Source organism: Euprymna scolopes, chromosome 18 (assembly GCF_053919585.1).
Source record: "Euprymna scolopes isolate OS-2025 chromosome 18, ASM5391958v1, whole genome shotgun sequence".
In the NCBI taxonomy this organism is placed as follows: Eukaryota; Metazoa; Mollusca; class Cephalopoda; order Sepiida; family Sepiolidae; genus Euprymna; species Euprymna scolopes.
This window is the reverse complement of record NC_136499.1, coordinates 71668581-71695134: the sequence shown is the minus strand read 5'-3', so window position 1 is coordinate 71695134 and position 26554 is coordinate 71668581. Positions and strand designations below refer to the sequence as shown.

Here is a 26554-nt window from a genome sequence, read left to right as displayed (position 1 = left end):
TATGGAACAGCTCATCAAAAAAATTTTTACATTAGACTTGAAGACAACCATATTGTAGTCAGCTGGAAAACAGAAGATAAATTCTATAGGCGTGCAGTTCTAAGAAAGAAGCTTTGTTCATGGAATCTACGTTTAGGTTTAGGCACAGATAAAGAATGGAAGCAATTATTAATAGTGTTTTCTGCTAGACAGGTGTTTCTTGTAAAAGTTTGGCGAGGGAGGACCATAGATTGGAGCTCAGTCGAGCATTAGCCATGAAAATAACGATAAAGCAGAGACAAACTTGCAACATCTCTTCTGTGAGAAAGAGGTTGCAGGGAAGAGAAAAGGTCATCTCCTACGAGGCTATAAGGTCTATTTTGAAGTCTATCAAGGCAAGATATCTTTACATTGTTTTATTAATTGTGTAATAGGTTTTCTCGTGCAAAAATGTGCCGATTCTATCTGGCAAGTTCCTTTGGCATATATATATTATTGCTTTATTTTTTTATAATCGATTTTTCTCGTCCATAAATGTTGTTTATTATATTTTCCAAATTGATGGCATAAATAGATTAGGTAATTGTATTCATTTTCAGTTAATGAGAGGGGAATCTTTCATCATACCTTTCCTTAAACATACTAAATGGACTTTAAGTACAATACTTAATTTTTTACTTGTGAATAATCTCTAATGTAAATTTCACCTGTCTGTTTAAATATATGTATGTTTGTATGTCTGCTTAAAACTTTCGACAGAGGTAACCAATTTTCATGAGATCGGTATCATTTTGAAGCTTGTCTCTGATGACAAATATCGAAAAATTGGCCAAAAACATTAATTCCTTTACCCTGAACTAGGCAGTTTTCTACAAGAAGGGGTCGATTTTTTTTTTTTTTTTTTTTTTTTTTTGCAAGCCATTTTTGCAAGTCATCGTATCTGTCGGATTGACTTTGCCTAATTTTAATGTTCCAAACTTCCTGTTGTGTCATGGTATAGCGGTAAGACGTCAGATTTTCTTTTCACTTTCTTTTCTGCCTCAGTGTTATGGGTTCGAGCCTGCCTGCCTACTACCACTTTTTTATTTATTTATTTTTATTTTTTTTTGCTCAACACACACCTCCAAACACTCCGGCAACACTAGGCATCCAGGCTAGTACAAGTACCAGTTCTTTCCTTCAGTGTCAGTGCTTATTGACTATTCGACAACGCCTCAAACATCTCTGGTCTATTCCATAAATTACAATAAACAACAGTTGAAATGACATAGATTGCCGGTTATAGAAGTACCAAAATAACAATAATAGAAGTAACTGTAATTTTTACAATGAAATTGACTTGAAAAACCAAGGATTTTCTATGTTTGTCATTCATTAAAATCATCAGTTTATCAGATTTAATAATTTATACAAATAATCACCAACAATCAGATTTAAATATAGGAAAAACACCACTGAAAATGAACAAAGCACCTGGAAATGGTCAAAGAGCATGTTGGCTAAAACAAAGTAGAAAAGCCTATATCTGTTCGTTTAAATTTTGATATTTTTGTACATTATTTTATATTTTTTGTGTTTGGATTTTGCTATTAAAGATTACAATTTATATTGAGTTTTATACTTAAATAATGAGAAAGTTTGTTAACTATTATTGATGGATTATCGAATCTTGGGAAATAATTTTTCATTTGTATTTTTTTGTTTTGCTTCAATCTCTAAAAAGTATGTGCTTCTCCACCTGACTAGTGGCTGCCTGTGAATGCTATCAATCATTCAGTTAAAAAATTTAATTACTTTTGTAATGGAATAGCCTAAATCTCCTATTTTTTTTTTTTTTTTTTTTCTATATGGACTTGTATATAAAGTGAATACAACCTTAGCAGATGGTCTTGCTTCTGACATCTTGCTTGTAACATTAGTAATATTTTACTAATGTGTATCTCTCCATTACTCTGATTGCAATAAACCTTTTTTTCTTAATACTAACATGTTGGTTGTTCTTTCCACTTGGTAACAACCTTGTCTATTGTGCCCGTTTAACAAGTATACAATTATAATGATGAATTTTTTTCTTCACAGGTCAGTAACCCTCCATCTTTAAAAGGGAATAGGGTAAGCTTATGCAGTTGAGAAGCTCTTTTTTTTAAGGCTTGGCTCAGTATTTATTCAAATTCTTTTCTATTATATATTTTTTTAAAACTCTAACATTAACCCAGTTCCTGTACATTTTATTATTAATATTTACTAACATTTTGCAGACATCCTTTTCATGAAAAAAAAAAAAACAAAACAAAAAAACTCTGAAATAAAAATCAGTGGACATTCGAGGGAAATTATTTTTGGATTTTTATTAATTGTTGGAAATTCATCAAAATTTAAAAAACTTTTTTTTTTCATTGTATTTTCCTATAAATCATCTTGGAATTACAATATGATTATCTCTGTCCCGTGGGGAGGCATAGTAAATAGGTACATTATCATTATATAATTTTCGCTCTCAAACATAATGTCTACTTTAACTTTTTATTACATTGGGTTTAATAATTTAAACAACTTATATTTCTCAGACTGACTATGATCCATTTATTGAAAGCTAATCTGTTTAGGTCATGTCTGCCCTGAATCAGGAACTGGTATAGAGTTATTGAATACTAATGCATTTCTCCAAATGTTGCGTCCCTGAATGCTGTTGACCTATGGCTCCGAGGTTACTTGCATTTTTGTTTTCTAACATTGAGAGGCAATATTTTCTAATGTTTCCTAACCTAACCACCCGGCCCTTTCTTTTTCTCTGATAGCATCATATTTGGCGAGCAGTGACAATTTTGTCGGAAGAAATTTTTTTCTTCATATTATTGATTTTTTTTTTTTTTTTTTTTTTAATTTATTTTTTTTATTTATTTCAAAGTATGAAAAATAAACATTAATTTTTGTGGTTTTAATTTTGTAAACAAATTTTTTTTGTGAAATACAAATAAAAAAAAATTCAGATTTTAGTATTTGACATTAATTGGTTAATAAAGAATGGCAAGGTCTGTAGAATATGCTGAGCACAACTCAGTACTAAGGTAAGACTACCCTAACGGGGCAATTTGTTTGGCCGTGAATGATGACTCATTATGTCTAAGGATAGCATTTTGATGGCTGAGCAATCTGTGTTCTACTGCCTGAATAGTTGCCTAATTAGCAATGTTATGTAATGTTTCGTAACCCTTTCCTTTTCTACGATAAAAAAAAAAAGGCCTGTACATCAGAATTGCAGAGTCGGAGGTTTTAGAATGAGTCAAACTCACAAGAATGCTAGGAGTTGGTCAGTTTTTTTTTTTTTTTTTTTTTAGTCGTGGTAGAATCAACTGGTTTTAAAATGAGGTCTGTAGGATTCTGGTTGTTGGAGTGGGAATTTTTGCAATTCTGGGAGTCAATTTGAGTCAAACCTTATACCATCCAACTCTGCAACCTTGATGTCCATATATACATCTACATATGTATATGCATGCATTTGGCCTTTAAGATGTCTCTTGATTTTCTATTTTTCTTTCATCATAAGCAATATCATTTAATCTAAGATGAACTTTTTTCTATTTTTATTTGTGTATCATCATCTTTTCCTGGATATTATCTGTTATTGATTAAAGTCCTTAAAAGAAAATAATTGTATAAAACTTATTTTTCATCTTCATCTATTATGTAAGTTTGACAAAGTTCATCTGAAAGTGAATATCTCAAAAAGCACAAAATAAAATGAAAAAGTTATTTAAAAATTTTTTTTCCATTTTAAAGGGAGGTGGTGAAGTTTGAAGAACATTGTTTTGATATATTTAAGCAATTCTGAATCTGTTAATAATGATCATGTTTTTCTCTCTCTCTTTCTATATTCTGTTTCTATTTTAGCTTCCTGTTACATTGTATGAATCTCTAATTAATGGACAGGTGAGTATTTAAAAATATTAGATTTTAATTTAATTTTTTTTTTATTTTTTAAAGAGAACTCTTTGTAATTTTTGCATTACAAAAAGAAAAGGATTTTGTTTTCTTTGTAGAACCTAATTTCAACTGATTCTAAGAATGAGCAGACCACAAAAAGAAATCTCTTCGTTCAAAGTATGAACAATTCCTTTCCATAAAATAAGGAAATATACGGCATAATTACGTTAAGACCTGGGGGTATCATTAGATCATGGACGACAAACGACATTGATCCTGGTCAGTACCAGATAGGTAACCATTTAGGAATATCAGACACTGTATGTAAAAGGGCAATAACACTTTGTAAGAAAATGTAAAAATTACAATCTTCTCTTCTGATCAGGATATATATATATATATATGTGACTGAGGGATTGTGCGTGAATTTAATGTTACTTAGAAACTTTGTCATTCGGAGCAAGCCAGCTCAACCCACCAGGCTGAATGCCACATCAGATACAATATAGAATAAGGAATAAAAGTACGAAAATAAACTCAGATGCAAAAGCATGCCGTAGTGTGATTCATAAACAAGCCTTTGATAATAAAGGGATTAAAGGATAAGTGGAGCAATCCAAAAAAAAAAGTCATAGTGCTCTCCCCTACATCTCTATAGTAACCAATAAAAAGGGAGCATTCGAGTCATTCTTGACTATGGTTTACTTTACTTACATTAAAAATATTTTAACCTGGTTACAAAGATTTGTTCAGAAAGTATATTACTTTATTCAGAAAATAATTATGTGGTATATTTAGTCTTTCGAAATTTTACTTGTCAATAAATTACGAGTGCAAGGAGATAGCGAACAAATGTGCATTTGATATATAAAATTTTGTGAATGTTTTGTGATTTCTGTTTTCTATTTTCGTTGCAGTCCACTGTTTTGTTTGTACCTCTTGAATATACCCTTGCCACAGAGGAAGCGGAGAGAATTGGTGTTGATCATGTTGCCCGAGTATCAACTTCAGAATCTGGAGAAAGTTCCTCAGGTACGTGGATTTACCTGTGCTTATCAATTGTCAACCTCTGAATAACAAAAATAACTTTGTAAGCATTAGTTATGCTAGAAGTGTGGTGGAATTACTGGTATATTAAGAGAGGGTAACTAGTTTATGTGCAAGAAATTTAAGACGAATGAGAACTGATGTGGACAAAATATATTTGGATGGCAAAGCTATTAAAGTTGTTCATCAGTTTTGTTACCTTGGTGATATAGTTGAAGCACAGTGGAATGGAAGCAGGTGCTAATGTAATTGCAAAAATTAGGAGTGATGGAGTAAGTTTAGGAAATGTCAGCAAAACGTGTGTGTGTGTTTTTTTAAATTACATTTTCACCCCAAACAAGGCACATTGCCACTTTGTTGTAGGGGGCTACTATCAGGGACATAAGCATCAGGGGTACTGTATAGGAAGTTGGGCAGCAAGATGTCGGTTCACGTTGCACTTGAACTTCTGCATGTCAGACAGTCGGAAGCAGGGGCCCGGAAGGGAATTCCAAAGTCTAGCTGTGCTGGGGAAGAAACTACTGGAGTAGAAGGCTCTCTTACATCTAGGGATCTCTACTGTGAAGGGGTGGGATTTAGCTGTTTGTCAGAGTATTTACGTTGAAGGGGCACAAGTGCTTGCAGTTCGTCAGAGCATTCACCGTTAAAGTACTTGTAGAACAGGCAGAGGGCTGCAACATTTCGTCGATGTGACAGAGACTGAAGTTTAGCTGACAGTTCAGGACCTATCAAATTGGCGACTCTCTTTTGAACATTGTCTAGGAGCGAGAGACTAGTGGCAGATGCACCAACCCAAATATGACAACAATACTCCATACATGGGCGAATGGTGGCCTTATAGAGGTATAGGATACTTTCAGGCGTTAATAACTTTCTAGCACGATAGAGAGAACCCACCTTCTTTGCAGCGTCCTGGCAATGTTCTCAATGTAATTGTTCCAACTCATGTTTCCTGTGAATGTTAGGCCGAGGAGTTTAAAAGATGTACTTTCAGATAAAGAGTCTTTGACCATTGCTATTGGCGGTAGAGAAAGTTTCTTGTAATTATTAAAGGAAACAAGTTTAGTCTTGGCAGCATTGAAGGTGACCATCCATTTTTGTCCCCATTCCACTATGGATCGGAGGTATTCCTCTAGTGTTTCTGCCATTTCTTTAGATGTGTGTTCATTTGATTTCCTGTCGTGTCTGTTATAGGGCGTGGTGTCGTCAGCATACATAACCATCTAACAGACAATTTTGTCAGGGAGGTCAATTATGAATATTAGGAATAACAGAGATCCAAGGATAGACCCCTAAGGCACTCCCGCATTTATATCATATTGTTTAGATGTACGGCCGTCAAGGACAGCCTGGGTTTTTCTCTTATCTAAGAAGGATTTAATTATGTTAAGTATTCTACCAGTGATACTGTATGATCTAATTTTCCTGAGGAGACCCTCATGCCATACCCTGTCAAAAGCCTTAGATATATCTAGAGCTACCGCTCTGCCATCCCCCGCTTTGTCTAGTGAATGGTATATACGTTCAGAGATTACAGTGAGGATGTCAGCTGTGGAACGGGCTTGCCTAAATCCATATTGTTGGTCAGTCAGAAGTTGTCCATCTGTAAGGTGATGGACTAGAGCTTGGTTAATTATTGTCTGAAATATTTTGGCGAAAAGTGGGAGGAGGCTAATGGGGCGATAATTTACTGGGTCAGTTCTTTTGCCAGAATTCTTGAAAACTGGCACTACAGAAGCAGTTTTCCAGCGGGCAGGAAAGCAAAATTCATTAAGGCATTTGTTGTAAAGTTTGGAGAGAACTTGAGCTACTTCGGCGGTGCACTTTTTTAATAGCACAGCTGGAATGAGATCAGGTCCACATGCTTTTGCAGTGTCAACCTAGTGTCAAGCTTTCTTATGATAGCATGCACCTGAGCAGGGGTGATTTTCAGATCGTCTAGTGTGGCGTCTGTCTGCAAAGGAAAGTCAGGGAGGGGGTGGTTAGCGGAGTCCAGTGTGGAGTTTGAGGCAAACCATCTGGCAAGCCTGTTAGCCTTCTCAGTTTCTGAGCAAACAACCTCATGATTGTTGGATAGTGGGGGAATAGTTGATTGCCTATTATTTACTACACTGTTGTAGATTTTCCAAAAGTCTTGAGTTCCTAATTTCTGTGCTTCTATGTTTTTTTGGGTGGTTTCAGTAAATTCTCTCTTAGCTGTCGCTATTTCTTTCTTAGTTATTTCTGGCTTCTATGTACTTCTGTCTGTTTGAACTGGACTTATGTCGGTTAAATTTGTGGTACGCATGCTGCCTTTGTGCTATGGCAGCTGCACAAGTTGAAGTGAACCATTGGGGAGAGTGGGGTTTGCTATAGAATTTGCGTGTGGGAACGTGTGCTTCAATTGCAGTTTTGAACCATTCAGTGGTCTCATTTGCGCAATGTTCAGCAGGAAGTGAAAAGATATTTTGCCATGGAGCGTCTATGATGAGGTTCCTGATGTCTTCCCAGCCAGCCTTTTTATAATATCTCATTGTTTTGAGCAGTGGCTCTTCAGTTTTGGCTCTAGAGTCTATGGAGATTTCAACCATTATCACTGCATGATTGGCGTTCTCAAAAGGGCTGTGGGCATTCCTTATAGTCATCGGGAATTGTGGTCAGAAACAGATCTAGAAGCGATATGTGTTGTTCTTGCTGGTCTGGGGAAACGTAACCATCTGTGATAGGCAATGAGATAGAGAAGTTACGTGTTGTGGTACCAGCTGCGTCTGTGAGTAGAAAATTCAAGCCAGTTGCTGTGGTAGACATTGAAGTCACCAAATACCAAATACATGCACTTGTGTGCTAGTGTCGAGCGAAAGTGCTGTATCTATGCTGTCAGAGACTTTGGTTATTAGGGTACAGTCCTGGGTCGAGGGAGAGCGGTAGAGAAAATAAAAGTAGCTCATGTTATGTTGCATGTTAAGTCTAAAGCACATAAAGGCTTGATCGTCCGATTCTAGTTTAGTTTCTCTAGTCAAGGGGAGGGTGTTTCGAATGTAGACTCCAAGCCCATGCATATGTCTCTCAGTCCTTACGGCAGAATGGGAGGTATCTGGGCATGTTAAAGTAGTTAGAGGGGATGGAGGAGTGTAGGTTAGTCTCACTTAGTGCTAAGATATCCGGGGTGTTTGTTAGGAGAAATGCTTCAACATCATTTAAATTAGTTCTAAGCCCACGGATGTTCATAAATGCGAGCCTCAAGGGAGAAGGCAGGTTGTTTTTGAGTTTTGGCCTGGTTTTAGCGTAAATTTTGAATGTACAGTCATTTTTATTTTTAAGAGTTTCAGTTTAGGTACGGGGTGCTGAGCAAGTGGTTATGCAGAATACCACACCTGCAACACAGGCAGATCATCAGTTGTCCCTCTATCTACTAGGATTGTGGCCTCAGGATAACCCACCGGAGACGAGTGCAGGGTCCCTTTCTATGCGCAACATGGCACTACAAACATCCTGATATTATACAACTGTTGATGGAGCACCCGCTCTAAGCACTACCAAAGAGTTAGGGCACCTGTACTACCAGTCGGGAACAGCAGCCAGGAACTGTCTATCCAGTACCCTCAACCCATCAGATGATGGTCAACCCAATCTACTTGTACTGGCATTACTGTATTCAAACACTTCCAAGTGCCCAGTTTAAGGGTTGGGATGTGTCGGGAGTGGGCAAAAACGGCGTTCATTGCTCTAGTCAGGAAACAAGATTGACCACCGAGTGTTTCTGTTGACTACCAGTGGTTCAACCTCTACGCCTGGCTAATAGACAAAGGAGTATGGAAGCCAGGCGATAGACAGTGCCTATCTACTCCTTAAGCAGTTTAGGTTTGCAGACCAGTAATTTGAGTCACCAGCTCTAGGAAGGTTGTCATCCAAGACTGGAGAGGCCTTCCTCCCCTTAGGTTTAGCTTCAGAGTTTTCCTTCTCCTAGACGGATGACCTCGGAAGATCTACGGGTCCATCAGTACGGAGAGGGTTTGCCCCGCGCCTGGGTCCTAATCCAGGTATTTCAGCGCCCTCCCCCTCCCCGCAAAGATGGTTAGTGTTGTTACTGGGTTAGTTTATAAAGGTTATATATCTACTGAGAGATTATACTCCTCAAAGTGATTACGGGACATTGCTATTTCATTTTTTGTTACTGGAGGAGGGAGTGAGTATGAGTTCATGCAGTGGAAGCAGCTATATTTTCAAACAGGTTTGTTGGAAGGAGTTAATATGGCTTAATGTTTTTTTCCTTTCAATTTATAATTGAGAAAATAAATAAGTAAAAAATAAAAAGTAAAATAAAATTTTCTTCCTTTTATTTTTATATTGGAATAGGATAATGCGTTACAGAATGGCTCGATATTACGAATTAACTAAAAATTGTTGTACAAGCTCTGGATATTTTAGATGGCAGAAGGGTTATGTGTGTTCAATAGATACAAGTAACGTCATTTTTGATAAGTACAATACAGTACAGGTGGAAGTAAATTATGTATAATACAGTAAATAGATATATGGGGAGATTTCCAGTAGATGCGAATGTATGGAGGTTTTGGGTGTTAAGTAGGTTTCCATTTCAGCTTTCGTTTATAAATCAGGAAATTGTATTTTGCGTTACAGAGTATCGGTTCAGTTTTTGTAGTTAACATTGTAAGGCTAACGAAGAGACAGCTATTGCTATGTAATATAGATAGCTGTAAATCTAAGTACAGACCATGGTTAGTAATTATCTACCTGGTTAAGAACAAACTAGTGCATGCCTTAGGGGTAGAAATGAATGGATATTTAGTGATCATGACTTCCAATTGATCAGCGTGCGAAGGTTAAGGGCTGAAAGCTGAGGACCCCCATCGAAGTCGTGTGTAATGTATGCGTGTTAGTGGCAGCTTGGGGAGTAGGGCAGAGTGTTAGTTTTCAGGAGAGGGTTAAACTTACAGAATACAGTAGAATTAATTATTAGAATTTGGAGTGTCAAGTAAAGTTTAGTTAGAAGAAGAAAAAAAAAATTTATTTTTTTTAAAATTTAATTTAACATGCAAATCAGACATAGGCAGTCGTCTTGGGGGTAAAGTATATATATTGGATATACATAGAATCCAGCAGGGGTTTGTACCGTAATGAGAGAAAAACTATTAGTGTATGGTGCGTTGGGATTCATAGTAAAATACAGTCAGTTAGGTATGGCTCAGTAAAAGTCCTAGCGACGTAGGTATGGTCACTGCGTTTAAGTTACAAATATAATTGGAAGTAAAACAATGTTCAGCAATTTGATGTAGCTAGTAGGGAAGCAACATTTCAATACAAGCGAGCTTATAGTAATATATATTAAGTATACTACTTAAATAAAGTCCTAGCTTCCTATATAGAAAATAATTCCTGGTTTGTGGAACATTCTGGAATTTTGCCTAGCCTTTTTATCGCTAGTTTATTTGAATATAGCATGGGTGTGCAGTGTTTTGCCCCTTTTAAGTGTGGGGTGGGGGTGGCAATTTTCATCTTAGTTTGCAAGACAAAAATAAACAAAAATATAGTGCAGTGTGATATATGTAAGTGAAACCTAACCTGTTATGGTTGAAGATATGCGTTGCATGGCGAGAAATTATATGGGAATAATGATGCATGTGTAATGTAAGCCTTAAAGATTAGCTCAGAGCAAGATTAAATCTGAACAGCATAGGGAGATGTGTGCAGAATAGGAAACTTCAATAGTATGGCTCTCATTGAAAGAATGGATGAGGTTTGGCGGGTCAGTAGATGTAGGTCAGGTAAGGTAGAAGGTTCAGTTCAGCCGCAAGACCAAGGAAAACATTTGAAAGAAGTGATTAAAATGGATTTGAGAGAAAAAGGAATAAAACATCTGGCCAAAGATTGGTTAGTTTGGAAGTCAATTTCTTAAAGTTGTCAACACATGGCAGCATGTAAAATGGGTGTTAAACTTAATATGATGATCGTATCATATGATTTCTCTCCATACCTTCAGGTTTCAGTGGTCAAGTTTCACTTCCATACATCATCAACCTTGGTTGATAGTTTCTTCCTGTGTTTAAACAGAAAAATTAAATTTCTCTAAATAGACACATAATAATAAAAAAATTATATAAAGGAAATTGATAGGAGACAATACAACGCAGAGGTTTAACGGATAAGACACAAACTGAAGCAAATTGACATATAACGGTGGTATGAATTATTCAGATTTTTATTAATACGATGCATATGTACTTATACTTTTTATAATTTTGTATCATATTCTTAATGTCAGTTTGGTTTGATGGTAGTTTTGTATGATATGCACATTTGGACTAAAGATGAACACGTGTTTGATGAAGGTAAATGTCCTCAAAAAATATTATACTGAACTTCCATCGGACCACACACACTCAAATAAAAAATGTTATAATGTAAAAAAGAGTATTAAAAAATATATATATATATATATATATATATATATATATTGTATTAATAAAAGTTGAATCTAAAAAAAACTCATTCCATCGTTATGTCTTAATTTACTTCAGTTTGTGTATATCCATTACACTTCTGCATTGTACGGCCTTCTATCAATTACCTTTACATACACATTAAGTAATGCTTTAAGTAAACTATATTAATTTCTTAAATACTAGTAGGGCCCATGGAAACTACAGAATGAGAAATATTTTTAATCAACAAATATCTTTTGATAAAGTTAATATTTTTCTGGATGGGGCAATTTTTTTTTTTTTTCTTCTTGACGGCATGCAACAAGTGAGTTTTTAATGTTACTATGAAAATCATGTCTATTGTATTTTAAATTAGTAGTACACATAAAAAAAAATTAAAATGGCTTAAAATATCTCGATAATGTCATACATAGAAAGAACTTGATCTAAGAAAGAATCTTTTAAAATTTTTAAAATCTGATTAAAAAAAATAAGGAAGTTATGTCTATTTTTTGTGCCTTGCACGTTTGGATATTTTTAACTCTTTAAGACCATGTGCGTTTTGTCACATTTTTTTCACTACTTTTTTTAGTAAAAATGTTACATCTTTGTTAAAACACAAGATTAAGCAATAAAATTTGCCATATAAATGCATTTTTGTGCAAGGAATCAGAATATGCCACTAAAAATCTTAAGAAATTAATAGTTTCCAAATAATCTACAGTAAATGCACATAAATATACTGCAATTCCTTAAAAATGCAATGTATCCATTAAAAGAATAGAAGTTAGAAATCTCAAAGTTCAATTGTAATGCATTTTATGTATAAGAAACTGAAATTGAAATCTAGGACTGTTTAAAAATGAATATATTGCAATATTTCTTTAGATTAACACCGTCCGTTACCCCACCCCCTCCCACCTCATCTGACCATCTCTCCAAAATATGATTTTACCTTTTTAGGCAATTACGTGTAAACATCCTAAAAAAACTTAAATGAAAGATAAACAAAAATTATCTTAGATTTTAATGTAAAATTATTCATTTTGGGCTATTCTAGCATTCTAGGACAGTTAACCATTTTTTTCTATGGGAGATAGATCCTGTTTTTTAATTTTTTTAAAGACGATTATATGTAGTTTTAAGAGGGTCTTTGTACAATTCTAGGAGGCTTGCCACTTTGACTTTGGGAAAACTGACTTTGACTTGCCACTTTGACAAATGGAAATTATGAACGTACTGAAGACTCACTAGAAACAAAATGTTTACAATTTAGAATGGGGGTTAGTTTCACATAAATTTAATATAAAATAAATTACCATTTTAGCGTTTTAGCACAATTAATCTGCATTTTTAATTGGAAGGATTTATATATAATATATATATATATATATATATATTTTAATTTGGTGGAGTGGGGGGATGTCTTTATAAAGCCTAACTGAAAACGCTGTTTTATAACATTTTATCGTTTTATTTGCTTAAAAATCTTAAAATGTATAATGTACATTATTATTTATTAATTCATTTGAAAGTATATTCATTTTCGGACAAAACAGTAGTATTTTGAGAACTTAAAGTGCTTTGGTTTTTAACATATGACTAATAAATACTCAGAAAGTAATAGTGTGCGACATAAAAATACTAAAAGAATAAAATCACATTGTAAGAGACAATCTTTAATTTACTCCTTCAGCACCTCTTGACAGACAATGTTTTTTTTTTTAATATTTTATTTTTGCCCAGTTTCTTTTGAATGTTATATATTTTTTTTTTTTTTTTTTTTTTACATAACATTTTGCTGACTTGTTTTTTTTTTCAGTGAAGAACTGCACGTCAAAATTACAAGTTCCTTTCGCACACCATTACAACAATGATCATATATTATGATATTTGAAAACAAGACTACATCAAAAAGAGGTTACTTTCCTATTCTTGTCAAGGGTTGGCAGATTAACCTTTTTAAAGCCAAATTTTGCAAAATTGACTTTAAGCAGTTTGGCCTTTAAAAGTTTTATTTGGCCTTTTCAAAGCATAACATACAAACAATATTATATAGATTATATTATTAGATAAATGTATATATATATTTCTGATGCCATGACTTTGTGCTTATACTTATTTTTTTTTATTACAGTCGCTGAACATTTGACTGCTCAACATAGTTCAATTAAAATGTTGGACAGCCGTGTCAAACTCTTATTACAGTACATCAAAGCTGTCCAAGCTGGTAAGATGTGATTCCTTTTTTCGACTTATCTTTTCTTTTCATACAAGTGTAAAAGTACAATGTAAATTCTCTAATGCATCTCAGTTTGCGCTGCATCAACCTGCCCTAGTCACAGGTTGATTGTGTGCAATTTTGTCTTAAAAACAAACTTTCTCAAAATAATCACATTTTTAATCATTATTCTTTCTGGTATGTAGCATAATTTGTCAATTCTTGTCAGTTTTTCTGGCCACAGAAAAAATAGAAATTAAAAAAAATTAAAAAAAGAGGTTTCTTAATCATTTTTTTTTTTTTTTTTTTTTTTATAAAATAAAAATTACTTTCTTTGGTCCCAAATCATGTACTTTAAAATTTAGCACCAGTGAAACTTATTTGAAAGGACTCAACATTTTCTTGTTCTTTTAACTAGAAACTAAAGTGTGATATCTGTTCTGATACTACAGTTCATCTTTTCTGTTTTTGGTCAGTAAATATTTACTTTTGTATGCTCCTTTTTAAAAGAGTTGGATTTTCTCCACGTATTAAAAACTGATCTTGTGTCTAATTCTGCCTTTGTAGGGAGGCAAGTAAATAAGGACTGTCTTGATTTTGTGATTTTCAGGCTGGGTTTGAACATACTGTCACTTTTAGAAAACAAAATTTGTTTTCTCATAAGTTGCAAGAAATATTTTTTTAAAGTTAAATTGTGATTAAGTGTAAATACTGTTTTTAAATTTATTAAATTGAAAAAAAAAAAAAATCATTTTTTCTCAATTACAGTAATTTAAAACCCTTAAAATTGTTTTTCTGAACAATAATAAGCAAAATTTTTTTTTTTTTTTTTTTTGTGATCCCTGCAGGCGGTTTACATTACAAAGTAATCTCATTTGAGACTCATTAAAATCACCACCTGTGGACCCTGGGGACTCGCTGTTTAAAACTTACTAGTATCACTGAGTAATACTTAATTATTGACTTTGTAAGAATTAATTTTAATATTTTTATGTAAGTTTTGTTAAGGTGATAAAATGTCATCTTTGACATATATGTATGTAATGTATATTTAATATATAAAAATGAGTCAGTTGGATTTTACAAGTTCTGACAATTTTAACTAACTCGAGGTAAAAAAAACTTTGTTTGAACCCTGTGGTTTAATACAATTAATAAACTTTTGAGATCCACTGAATTTTCAAGGATGCAAATCATCACCTATTGTTGCTTCACTGGTACTTGTTTTTTTTTTTTTTTTTTTTTTTTTTTTTTTTTTTTCCCAATATAATTTTTTACTTTTCATGTCTAGGTGATTTGAAAATGAATCATGACATCCTACGAGAAGCCTATAGTCTTTGTTATCGACTACCTGTTATCAACACTCCCAAATTTAGAGAAGACTTTTACAATGTAAGTATTCAAAGCAAAAGATCTTATGAATTTATCCAATTGAAAAATCATAAAACATTGAGTTTTTTTATGGCAAACTTTTTGTCATCAAAATTGCTCTGTATATTGCTTTGAACCAAACTTATCTTATCATCAGGCAACTGCTTTACTGTATCTCGGGTCTTTAGTCTTCAGTGTGGCTACGCATGGTGAGTGGTTCAAGGTGAAAGTATTTTGCAGAAATGCACAGAATTATGCGTGTAAAAATATACAGAAGTTCTTTTTGTATCTAACATTTTCTGTTTCAGCTGGAAGATTGAGAATATAAATATTTTTGCTATCAGAAGCAAAGGTGCGATGCTTTTCTTGAAATGTCTGGTATCATAACCATAATCATTGTAGTATATTTATGAATAGTATATATGTAAACTATAATTATCCACAGACTTGTTTTGCCATCTACAACTGTGATTAAACCTTACCAGATTCGAAATATATTATTTAAATTCCTTTAAATTCGCACAATAATTTGATTAACGTACTATACATATATGTATATATTACTGGAGTTCAAAATATCATAATTTAATAAATGTTTCAAATTTGTTTTTAAAAAAAAGAAAAACATTTCATTCATATAATTGTTTCTGCCAATTTCAAAATGTGCGTTTTTAATTTTTTTTTTATTCAAGATGTTTTCAAGTTTTTTTTTCTATGAATTTTATCTCCCATCAACTTATTTCTCCCTTTTTCAATGCAAGCCAATTAAAAAAAATTCTAGTTGTTACCTAACCTTTATTAAATTAAATATGCTATAAGGCAAGTTTCTTTCAGAAGTCCTGCTTGCTCGTATGATCACTTTTCATTTTAACCACATCAAAATGCCAACAGTAGCAGTAGTGTATGATCAAAAATAAAAATCCCAAAACTGTTCATTTGTTTAGCATTAAGTGTACAAAACGCAGTAGAATAACAGGTAGATTGAAAGATGATATAGTTTGTGTGTAAGAAGTGTAAGATTGGAGACAGATGAGAACTCTTGATATGAAGAAAGTATAGTTGGATGGTGAAGATATTCAGAAGTTTTGTTGCCTTGATAATGCCATAGGAGCACAGAAGAAAGTATGTGTGTGTGTGTGTTAGCAGGGATACCCAGCGTTGCATTTGGACACATCTTCTATACTTAGGATATCGAGCATGTTTTGATTACGATATGCTACTTCCATCCTGGGCAACGTGGAGTCAATTTTCTTGCAAATTTTGCATACACATTTGAAACTATTTCAATGCTACAAATACAAGTTTGTTGGCATATGGATCTATCACTCATTAGTTGGTAGTCGCTGAAAAGTATAATGCAGAAATCAATCATGATGTGTGTGTGTGGGTGGGTATTAAACATTTTTAGATATTTTTTTTCGGGTGTGGGGTAAACTCAAATTAGGGAAAATACTCATGTTTGTCTAAATAAAAGTGATTAGTGCATAGATTTGAAATGGTGAAAACTATTTCAAAAAATGAAATTACTCCGAATTAGTTTTTTTGTTTTCTGTTTTGAATATAAATTGGGGAGGGGGGTAAATATGGTACCATTTCACATGCATATTTCTCAATAATAAAGTTGTATTGAAAGTGCGTGATTTAGTCACAGTATCCCAATTTGTTTTTTTGTATCTAGTTTAGTTGGGGCTGGCCAATGAACTTTTTTTTTTTTTATTTTGAGAGGGGATTAGTGGCTACATGCAAAAAAAAAACAAACTTTGACCATAATGGATGGAGGGATAAGCTTTTTTTAGATTTTTAAACTCAAATGATGGAAAATGCTAAATCAATAGATTTAAAAAAGTAAAGAAAAAAAAAACACTCCGAACATTCAAAACCATGTAGAATAGAAATTACTCTTTTTTTTTTTTTTTTTTTTTTTTCAAATATAAAGTGGGTGGGTGGGGGGCATTGAAATGCTTGCTATTTCTGCAGTTTATGGACTGTGTAGAAAGAATAACATTATTTAGAAACCCATTCTTAATATGAGAGGGAGGAGAGCTTTCTTAACTATTCCATACTTTCACATGATTTAATAAATAAGATGCAGTAAAAATTGAATTAAACGTGGAAATCCGTTCTAAAAAAAAATATCACAGTTCATAAATTGCACAAATATTAAAGAGAAAAACCTGGAAATGTAATTGCTCTAAAAAAATGAAATAAATTTTACTAAATTAACCCACCCATACATACATCAATCAGATAGAAAATAAAATTTCTTTCAACAATGGAAAAAGAAAGTTAAATTTAATTTTTAAGATATTTTTTGCTTATTAAATATTAACTGAAATTACAGAAAAATTGAAGTCCCACTCACATGTTATCAATGAATTTCTAAATGATAAAATTATTTTAGCATTATCTGTAAATTGTCGAATTATCAGAGAAACCCTCATCCAAAATTTTAATAATTATGAAAAAAAAAATATACTCCACCAAAAATTGAAAACTCTATTATCACTAACTGATCAGAAAGTATATGGTCTCATTTTATTAGGCTGTTTATATGTAATAACACCCCTCCTCCTCAAAAAAAAAAAAAGGCAAATTTATTGACATGGCTTTCTGTCTTTTTTTTTTTTTTTTTTTTTTTGGACTAATCCAATCTAGTTTGAAGTGAGGGGCTAATAAACAGATTTTGATGGCTTTTTTGGGAGGGGTGTAGCAACCATGTAATTTTAAATAAATAAAGCTTACTTTCGTTTTAAATCGAACTGATGTCGGCTTTAGTAAATAATTAAAAATAAATTAAATCAACTTTAAATAATATTCCTAAACAGAACAATTAAAACAATTCTATTACTAGTAATCATTTCTAACATAGAGCTAATTATTAAAATAGATTTTTTTTTTATGTAACATGTAAATGAGGTAACTTCTGCAATATAGCTTTCCATTGAATAAATAGATGGAGTTATAAAAGTCTGTTTTCATTAGGAAAATTAATTTGTGAAACAATGTACGTTTTTGTATATATTAATACAACTGTGAACAAACAAAGGAATATGACTATTATAATAGATATATTACACACATGCACTTTTCTCTCATATCGAGCAACTTTGATCGAACAACTTTTATACTCAATACCAGTATGCATGTGCATAGCTCTAATAATCCATGAAGTCTCTCGGGTTGTATAGATTAAAATAAAATGTCCATCAAAAATTTTTTGTGTGTGTAATTTTACACAAGTTAAACCATACTGTCATGAATTTGCAAAACTTCCAGAGAATTCTTTGTTTTTTTTTCTTGTTTCTTTGTTGATAATATTATTAATAATTAGAGCTATAACAACAGCAGATTCTTTTCCTTATTTTGATTCTCATGTATATATCCATTGATGTCTCATATGTTTTTATGTAGTGATGTGGTTCTTGGTTGATTGTGTCTAACTGTCGGATATATGCTCGAGAGTAAAAACAATGAACAGAATATGCTGTTGTCATAGCCCTATAAATGCAATGATGTATTATTATTGTTTACTACTAGAAACTACATTTGTTGCTGAAAACAAACATGGTATCCATCTGAAAAAATATTCTTGATTAGATGAAGTATTTTCTGAAAGGAATTAAATCGATTATATTTTATTATTCTAAAGAACAAGGTGGCACAATACACAAGAACTGCCTATTTTGAATGACGTATCAATTTTGTAACTATTGATAAGTCTATAAACTGACTTTATTTTATTATATAGATGTATCAGTAAGTGAAGCTTTCTATATCAATCTGTATAATTTACTGTTATTTCTTTTTAAGAAAAAAAATGAATCTTCTGTAAAAAAAAAAAAAATAAAATAAAATAATTCTCCAAATAAATAAAACGAATGTTTCTTTTTTTCTGTATTTAAAATTTTAGCAATTATATAACTTTGTCTTTTACCATAAAAATAATTTGTAATTATTGTTTTGCCATAAAAATAATTCTTCAAATCAATAAAATGAATGTCACTTTTTGAAATTTATTTAAAATTGTACTTTTTTTAGTCAGCAGGACAATATAATTTAAATTTGGAACAATTCATTTACAAATGGGTAAACCATAATGATGTCAGATTAATCACCAATCACCATCTTTTACTGATTGGACAATTTCAATTTTTTTTTTTTTTTTTTTTTTTTTCCTAAAAATGTGTGATAGGTGATTACTAGGGCTAGAACAACAGCATATTCTTTTCATTGTTTTGACTCTTGAGTGTGTATACGTTATCTTGTATGCTTTTATATAGAGTGATGTGGTTCTCAGTTGATTAACTGTGTCAGATATATACTCTTTTCAAAACAATGAAAAGAATATGCTGTTGTCATAGCCCTAGTGATTACGTATGAACACCAAGTTCCTTAGTGTATTATGTAGTTGACCAATAAATGTCCATAATGATGTATGATTAAAATTTATTTGAAAGTAACAATGCAAATATCTTTGTATTCCAATGATTGTTCTTTTTTTTCAGCAATGCAATGATGTGTGTCTCATGTCATATTTAGGTACGATAACCAAGAGTTGTAACACAATTAATCAGGTAAGAATGAACAATACTTTTGTTATCTTGTGTAATTACATGCAAAAGCACATTGAAGAAAAGAGATGGAATACCGTCAACAGATATTAAAACAACAAAATCTACTGTTTAAAAAATGAACTTGAATATTATATATGGTGGGGTTCCCATTGCTGTTAAATGAACAGAAAAATCAACACAAAACTGAATCTATTTTTCCGTTTTTTTCTTTTTTATGACTTTCATTTTATGTGATATTTGTGAGTTTTAATGATGTTGATAGCAAGAGAAATTAAGTCAACATGTTTAAAAAAACTGACTTTTTTTTTTTTTATTACTGTATAAGGATCCCCCAAATTAAAATCTGTTGTTTCTCTGTAGGTGTATTGTAACATTGTTTAGTGGAAAACGGACTGATCCCTACTTATCAGATCACAATGTGCATGTCACATAATAAAAGAAATGTGTACTAGTTTTGGAAAATATGATCCAAAGATTCCTAATGACCTCTTTTAAGGAATTAAACAGATAAATAGAAATGAACTAATGGAATTATTTTAACACAAACGGAAAAGAAAACCATTTTTACCATTTTTTTTTTTTTTTTTTTTCTTTCTTTCTTTGGAAAATAATATGAAAAAAATTAAACTAGTGAACATAACATGATATATATATATATATAAAAGAATTATTATTTATTGATATTAAGACTAGAGTTAAACATAGGGTTGAAGAAAAAAAATGGGAAAACTTGTAGCAGAAATATACTTATCAATGAAAAAATATTAGTGTACACCAAAAATTACAGAAACTGTTTAGAATTAAAAAGAAAAAAAAATTATATTGAGTTTGGTAACCCTGACTAACATGGCGTCTTTATTTTAGAACATAGATAATCTTGTATGCCACATTGAATGAGATTTGTTAAGCCAGACTTTGTGGGCCTCGGATAGTAAGTTGATTTTATGTTTTATTATAGGTTTTTTTTTTTTTACTGTAAGTTTTGGTGTAGATTAATATTTTTCACTGATAAGTATATTCATAAGTTTTCCTTGTTATTTTATTTTGAACTGCAATATTTCATTCAATATGAATAAGCACAGAATTATTTATTCAATAAATAAGTTTTAATGAATAATTTTTTTTTTTTAAACCCACTATGTAGATATCAGGAAGTCTCAGCTATCCAGCCAAGACAGTTCACAATTGTCTCCAGTATAGCACATCATTAACAGACTAAGGTGGTTGAAGAAGTCTCACCTGGCAGGGCCTATTACTCCGTTTGTCTCTAGTGATTATTTGGATTTGTTGAAAACCAACAAATTTTGATTGTTTGCAATTGTCTGCTGGCATTCCTCCCTGTCCAAGATTTGTTGCCGATTCTGTTATTGATGGAGCAAAATTGTTGTCACAAATCATATCCTATATAAGTGACTTGCTGTTTGCAAAGGGAAATGCTGTTAGGCCATTGGACTGTTTACCATCCCCTCTGTTGAGACTAACCAATTCAAGGATCGATGGAAAGTCAATAATGTCATTAGACGATACTGAGTGCTATGTCTAGGAAATGTACTTCCATGTAAAAGTGTAGAATCAATATCTGTAGACCGGCTGACTATAACGGCAACTGTGGGTGGTGCACACTCTCAAACCTGTATGCAAGGCAACGGCAAATCCGAGGTAATCGTCATCAACTAAGTTCCCGACAGCAAATGATGGCAAGCTATAGAGCACTGTACAACTAACTTGCAGCTAAGCCACATGTTCTTAGAGGTTCAACTAATCATGTCTGAGCCAGACACAATAAGAAATAACATAAGTATTCTTAAACGAAGGACGAATAAGGTCCTGTAAAATGCAGTCCAGCATATTTCTTTACTCCATTTAAGACAAATTTTTTGTCTTTCCTTTGGTTGTGCTGATTAATGAGACAATCAAAGATGGAGTATTCTCTGTCATTAAAAGAATCTTGAATGTTTAGGCGTGAGGAGAGTTAAAGGTTTGATTTGATTGTTTACGACAAATAGTTGGATTTCCCTTGAAGTAGGTAAGAATGTAATCTATACACTTTCATGATGAAACTTATTTTTTGCAATGAATTTATTTTGTTTCTATTTGTTTTATTTTTCAGTTTGTGAATAAGTTTAATGTGCTATATGACCGACAAGGTATGGGACGTCGTATGCGAGGATTATTCTTTTAATAGCCAGTTTGCTAGCATGACACTGTACTACTACTGCTACTACCATTGTTGTGATGATGATGATAGTAGAAATGACGGTGCAATGATGATGGCTGCAGAATCTTGCAAACTCATCATCTCCTCTTCATACTCCTTTGTTGCCATAGTTACAATACTGTGCTGTCCACTGCTTCTCACTTGGGCTCTTCTTCAAGTGGCTGTAGAATTAAACAATAAAAGAAAGAAAACTAAAACACTTTCTATCAGCACTGCAACTGCGGACACTCCAAGCATTCATTCTTCAAGAGCATTTTATGTTCCTTGAACACAGATAAACACACAAATTTTTTTTTTAATTACATGAAAATAATAAATCAATATAAAATTAAATTAAAAAAACAAAACCAAAATCCCTAACGTTTTTTCTTTTTTTTAAATAAAAAAATATAAAAGGTATTTATCTTTTTTTTTATGTTGGTTTAATGTACATTTCAATGTTTTTTGTTTTTGAGATATATATATATATATATATATATATATATATATATGAGAGAGAGAGAGAGAGAGAGATATAAAAAAAGTTTAAACACATCTTAAATTCATTTAAAAAAAGAAAAATACAACTATCTTGGGTGGTGGGCTATTAATTAAAAAAGAAAAGCTGCTGCATCAAGGGTTTTGGTTTAATGGGTTTTAAAATATCTAAAAATGGCACTACACAGCAATACACTGATGGCGTCATTCGCAGTATTTCTCTATAACTTTTCACTATCCCTACTTATTTTCTTCCCGACAAGGGCAGAGTTAGACACAAAGTCTGTTTTTAATGTGGGGGAAATCCAACTCTCCAGAATGAAGCACACTGCATTGAAACAAATATTAAACTTTGAATTATTTATTTGCGAAAAAATATAAAATCTACGTTTTAACAGATTAGGCATAAGATCATCAAAAGTGTGGGGTTGCTAGACATCTTACTTGCAGTCACCACAATACCGTATTTACTCTAGTAACCATCCTACTTAAAATATCTCCAATGTTTTAAAAACTTGTAAACAAACTCATTGCAATAAAATGGAGTGAGACAACAAAAAATGGTAGTAAGATCTTTTCTAAAAATAATACAGATACTACATCTAGATCTTAGCTAAATTGAACAGGTGAACTTGTGTTGATTTCTTCCAAATTCTCAAGAATTTGGGGATGATGTCAGAAAATATTCTTTTAGAAAAAAAGTAATTCATTCCTTAGAAATGAAACATCCAGGAAATTTTTCCTCAAGATTCAATAATCACAAAAATAGAGAAAATGTTGGCTCCAAACTTTGAACCACATATTTAAAAAAAAAAAAAGCTTATCATTTGACAAACTTTGAACCACATATTAAAAAAAAAGCTTATCATTTGACAATCTAGGAGTATTATTTTTTTGTTTTCATCTTGCAACATGAATTTCCATTTAAGAACCACTTTATGCTTTTCAAAGAGAAATAATATTTTGGGTGGCCAAATTCAAAACAATAATTTCAATTTTTTGTAATAGCTTTTCTCTTAGCAAGCTTTCTGCAGGTAAAAGATGCTTGCACAGAAATATGCGACCGAGTAAACATGTTGTCTAGTGTGTGTTTACACAACAAATAATTAATAAAAAAAATAAAATCCATATACATTGATTGACTGATCTGTGGCTATGCTCAGAGTGATCGCTAATCTGAGGCAACCATCATTGATCCCCTGAAAGCTGATGATTGCAAGACTGTATTGTGTGGTGATATGACATTTCTTCCCGTCTGGTCAACTGTCCCTGCTGGGAAGGGGGTTGGCCCTTCTGGATCACGGCTCCTTCTTGTCGTATGGGTGACCCCATACTTGCCCACGTCTTTGCTCCAAGTTGACATGCGCTGAAAAAGAAGTCGAGTATTCTCCAGCAAGTCACTCCAATCAGACTGATGACGTCATAAGAAAAAAAGATGACTTGTTATGAGTAAAAGGTCTAAGTGTATTATAAAAGCAAAATAAAACACTAATTACTTGTTATATGAATGTATAACAGTTGAGTGTCGGAACACTGCGAACGTCTGATTTTCTAAGTTCGTGGTCGGGGTAGGACTTGGGCATCGCTCGCTTCTTCTGTCGATATGAGATTTGGCCTCTGCAACAGAAAAGACAAGATTCTCTCGACTTTGCAACTTGCCGTGTTTATATACCAATTTGCCAGTGCCAGTTAATAATTGATCTTCCATTCATATGTATCAAATTTTTGAACTGGTCAATGTCCTCCAATATTCGATACTATACTTCTACATATCAAATGTTGACCCGTTCTGTTCCCTCCATCCTATTTTTAGCGATGAGTTTCTATTAAAACCTTTGACCTTTTTTTTTTGTTTATCTCTTTCAGAAAAATGTAATTTAAAGCTTTCTTATATATTTTATGAATTTCTCTAATATTCAACATCAGACGCTTCAGTGTTACAGTGAACTTATAGCTTGAAGGCAAGTCAAATGGTATTAGGGATTCGACTAGGTCTTTATCCTGATTGTATCCCAGCTCTTCTATCCTCCCATTTGCTCTGGAACGATGAGGCGAGCCCTCACTTTCATCACTTTCAATTAGACAAATGGCTCAGGTGATTAAAAGTAGATTTGGATGCTCTATGTAGAATACTCTTAACCAAATCATGACTGGCACAGATGAAGAAGCAAACTGATGACAGCTGTTGAGTCAAGTCTACCACAAGTGATGGAAGATTGCCCAGGCGTTAACTTACAAACTTACATTGCCAGAATCAATATTAAAAATGATCGTTGCTGTGTCCTGAATTATGCAATCCAACCTGCGTAGGTTGACAGAAAACTGGTAATATCACACACTATGACAAAAGAAAAAATTTTTTCGGATACAGAAACTGAAGCAAGAAAAGTACCGGATGCTTACCAATCAGTAGGAACTAGGATGACATGCTGGATAAGTTTGTAAGTTTTTTTGTTAATGTCAGATTGGATTGTTGGTTTGAAGGTGGGAGTGGGGCAATAATTGTAAGTTTGTCATGATTGATAGTTAACCTCATCAAGGACTTTACTGATCTCTGGCACATGCTATGAAGGATTCTGCTGAACAGTCAATGATGATGAAAAACTATCTTTTCCCTACTTTTCTCTTCAGTCTAGTTCTCATACACCTCTACCCCCTCCCACTCCACTGCTTCGTTTTTATTCCAATAAGAGAATCTTAACCGTTTCTCCCATTTTCTTTCCCTACCTTTTCCTCGTTCTACCAAAGGGATTTTGTGCTTCTTTCCTCTCTTCTGAGTCTATTTATGCCTTTTCTTTAGCCCTAACAACGGTCTTGTCGGCTGATTTTCATCATTCAAAGCTCGCCTTGTACTTGATCCCATCTTGCATTCTCTCCCAACTTTTTCCATGCATTCTCCATGTTTCATTCTATTTCTACGTATACACATTTTCCTCCTATGCTTGCCTCTGGTTCATCGTTTGGCTAACTGGCCTTTCCTTTGTGGTTATCTTGTGCATGTACTATTCCTATAACTCTAATTTCAAATCCTTTACATAAGCCCATTTTGTCCTTTTAGCAAGTTGGTCAGTTCAAAAGAAATGAATCTGATCTGCTTGATTATTCTATTATACAACTTCCATCTTTAACCAATTTTCCTGGTTGCTGTTGGGTTTGAAAGAATACTAAACCTCCTACGTTTAATTTTACTTCTTTTCTTCCCATGTTATTCTTCCAATTTCTGTTCTGTGCACAGCATATTCCATTTTAAGTCTGTTCGAAAACTTTATGCTGCTGTTCGATTAATATTTTATTTTTTTCCACCACATATTTCAATCTTTATCTCAAAAGTTTGTCTACAAGATTATATCTTACGTGAATTACATGTAAGGAGAAAACCAGTGAACCTTGCTGCGGCAAGATTCAAAAAGTCCAAGTTGTCGTTTTCCTCTTCAGATAGTTTTGTCACTATATCTGTTAAGAACATACAAAACATTTCTACCTTTGCATTATTCTATGGATAATATCGGGAAGTAGTTATGTTGCTATTAGCTATCTAAAGTATGCATCATTACTAAATTCATGTTTGCAGCTATTATCAATCTTGGAAATTTTTTCTTTGAGCAGTCTTATTCTTGACCATAAATACCTCAACCAAATAGGTCAACTAGTTCACAGAACTTGCTAGGGATACGCTCCTTTTAATGTGTAGGTTTAAAACTCTCATACATGTATACAAACTTTCTCAAATGGGTAGGAAGATCCATTTCTATCAATGGAGTTACATTGCTCTTTCCGTTCATCACGACAGCTTATGCAATCATCTACATGGTTGATCACCTCTTAGTACAAGCCTGGCCCCCAAAAATATTTTCAATCAATTTGACATTGTTTTAACACTGAAATGTCTTGGATACATATAAACTTTTGAGTTTTCAACCAATTTGATGGCACATCATATAACAACTTTACTAACCTTTCAATCCACTCAGGTTTAGCCTCATTACAGGAGATTAATTCCTTATTTCACCTGTTGCAATATTTTTTATGCATAACTAGCCTGGGTGCTCAGCGTTGCCCGGGTGTTTGGAGGTGTGTGTTGAGCAAAAAAAAAAAAAAAAATAGTAAGCAGGATGTGCCTACCATGATTGTGACGTCGAGGGTTGAATGACTTGCAAAAAAATGTCAGCAAAAACAAAACGACCCTCCCTGTAGAAAAGTGCCCAGTTGAGAGTAAAGGAATTAATGTTTTTGGCCAATTTTTCGATATATGTCGTCCAAAGGGTTGAGCTTCAAAATGATAAGTTTTAAACATACATACATACATACATACATTTAAACA

At 32.9% G+C, this 26554-nt stretch overlaps 1 protein-coding gene across 1 annotated transcript in view; it reads left to right on the top strand.

Moving 5' to 3' along the window:
* LOC145297655 (COP9 signalosome complex subunit 6-like) overlaps positions 1 to 22155 on the top strand; it is a 45889-nt gene extending 23734 nt beyond the window's left edge. Inside the window, exons 5-11 of the mRNA XM_080143820.1 lie at positions 2059 to 2091; positions 3871 to 3909; positions 4821 to 4935; positions 13510 to 13602; positions 14885 to 14985; positions 19470 to 19538; positions 21649 to 22155. Of these exons, the coding sequence (XP_079999946.1) occupies positions 2059 to 2091; positions 3871 to 3909; positions 4821 to 4935; positions 13510 to 13602; positions 14885 to 14985; positions 19470 to 19538; positions 21649 to 21720 (522 nt within the window). The 3' untranslated portion in view covers positions 21721 to 22155. The remainder of the gene's footprint in view (positions 1 to 2058; positions 2092 to 3870; positions 3910 to 4820; positions 4936 to 13509; positions 13603 to 14884; positions 14986 to 19469; positions 19539 to 21648) is intronic.
* The last annotated feature ends 4399 nt before the right edge of the window (positions 22156 to 26554 follow it).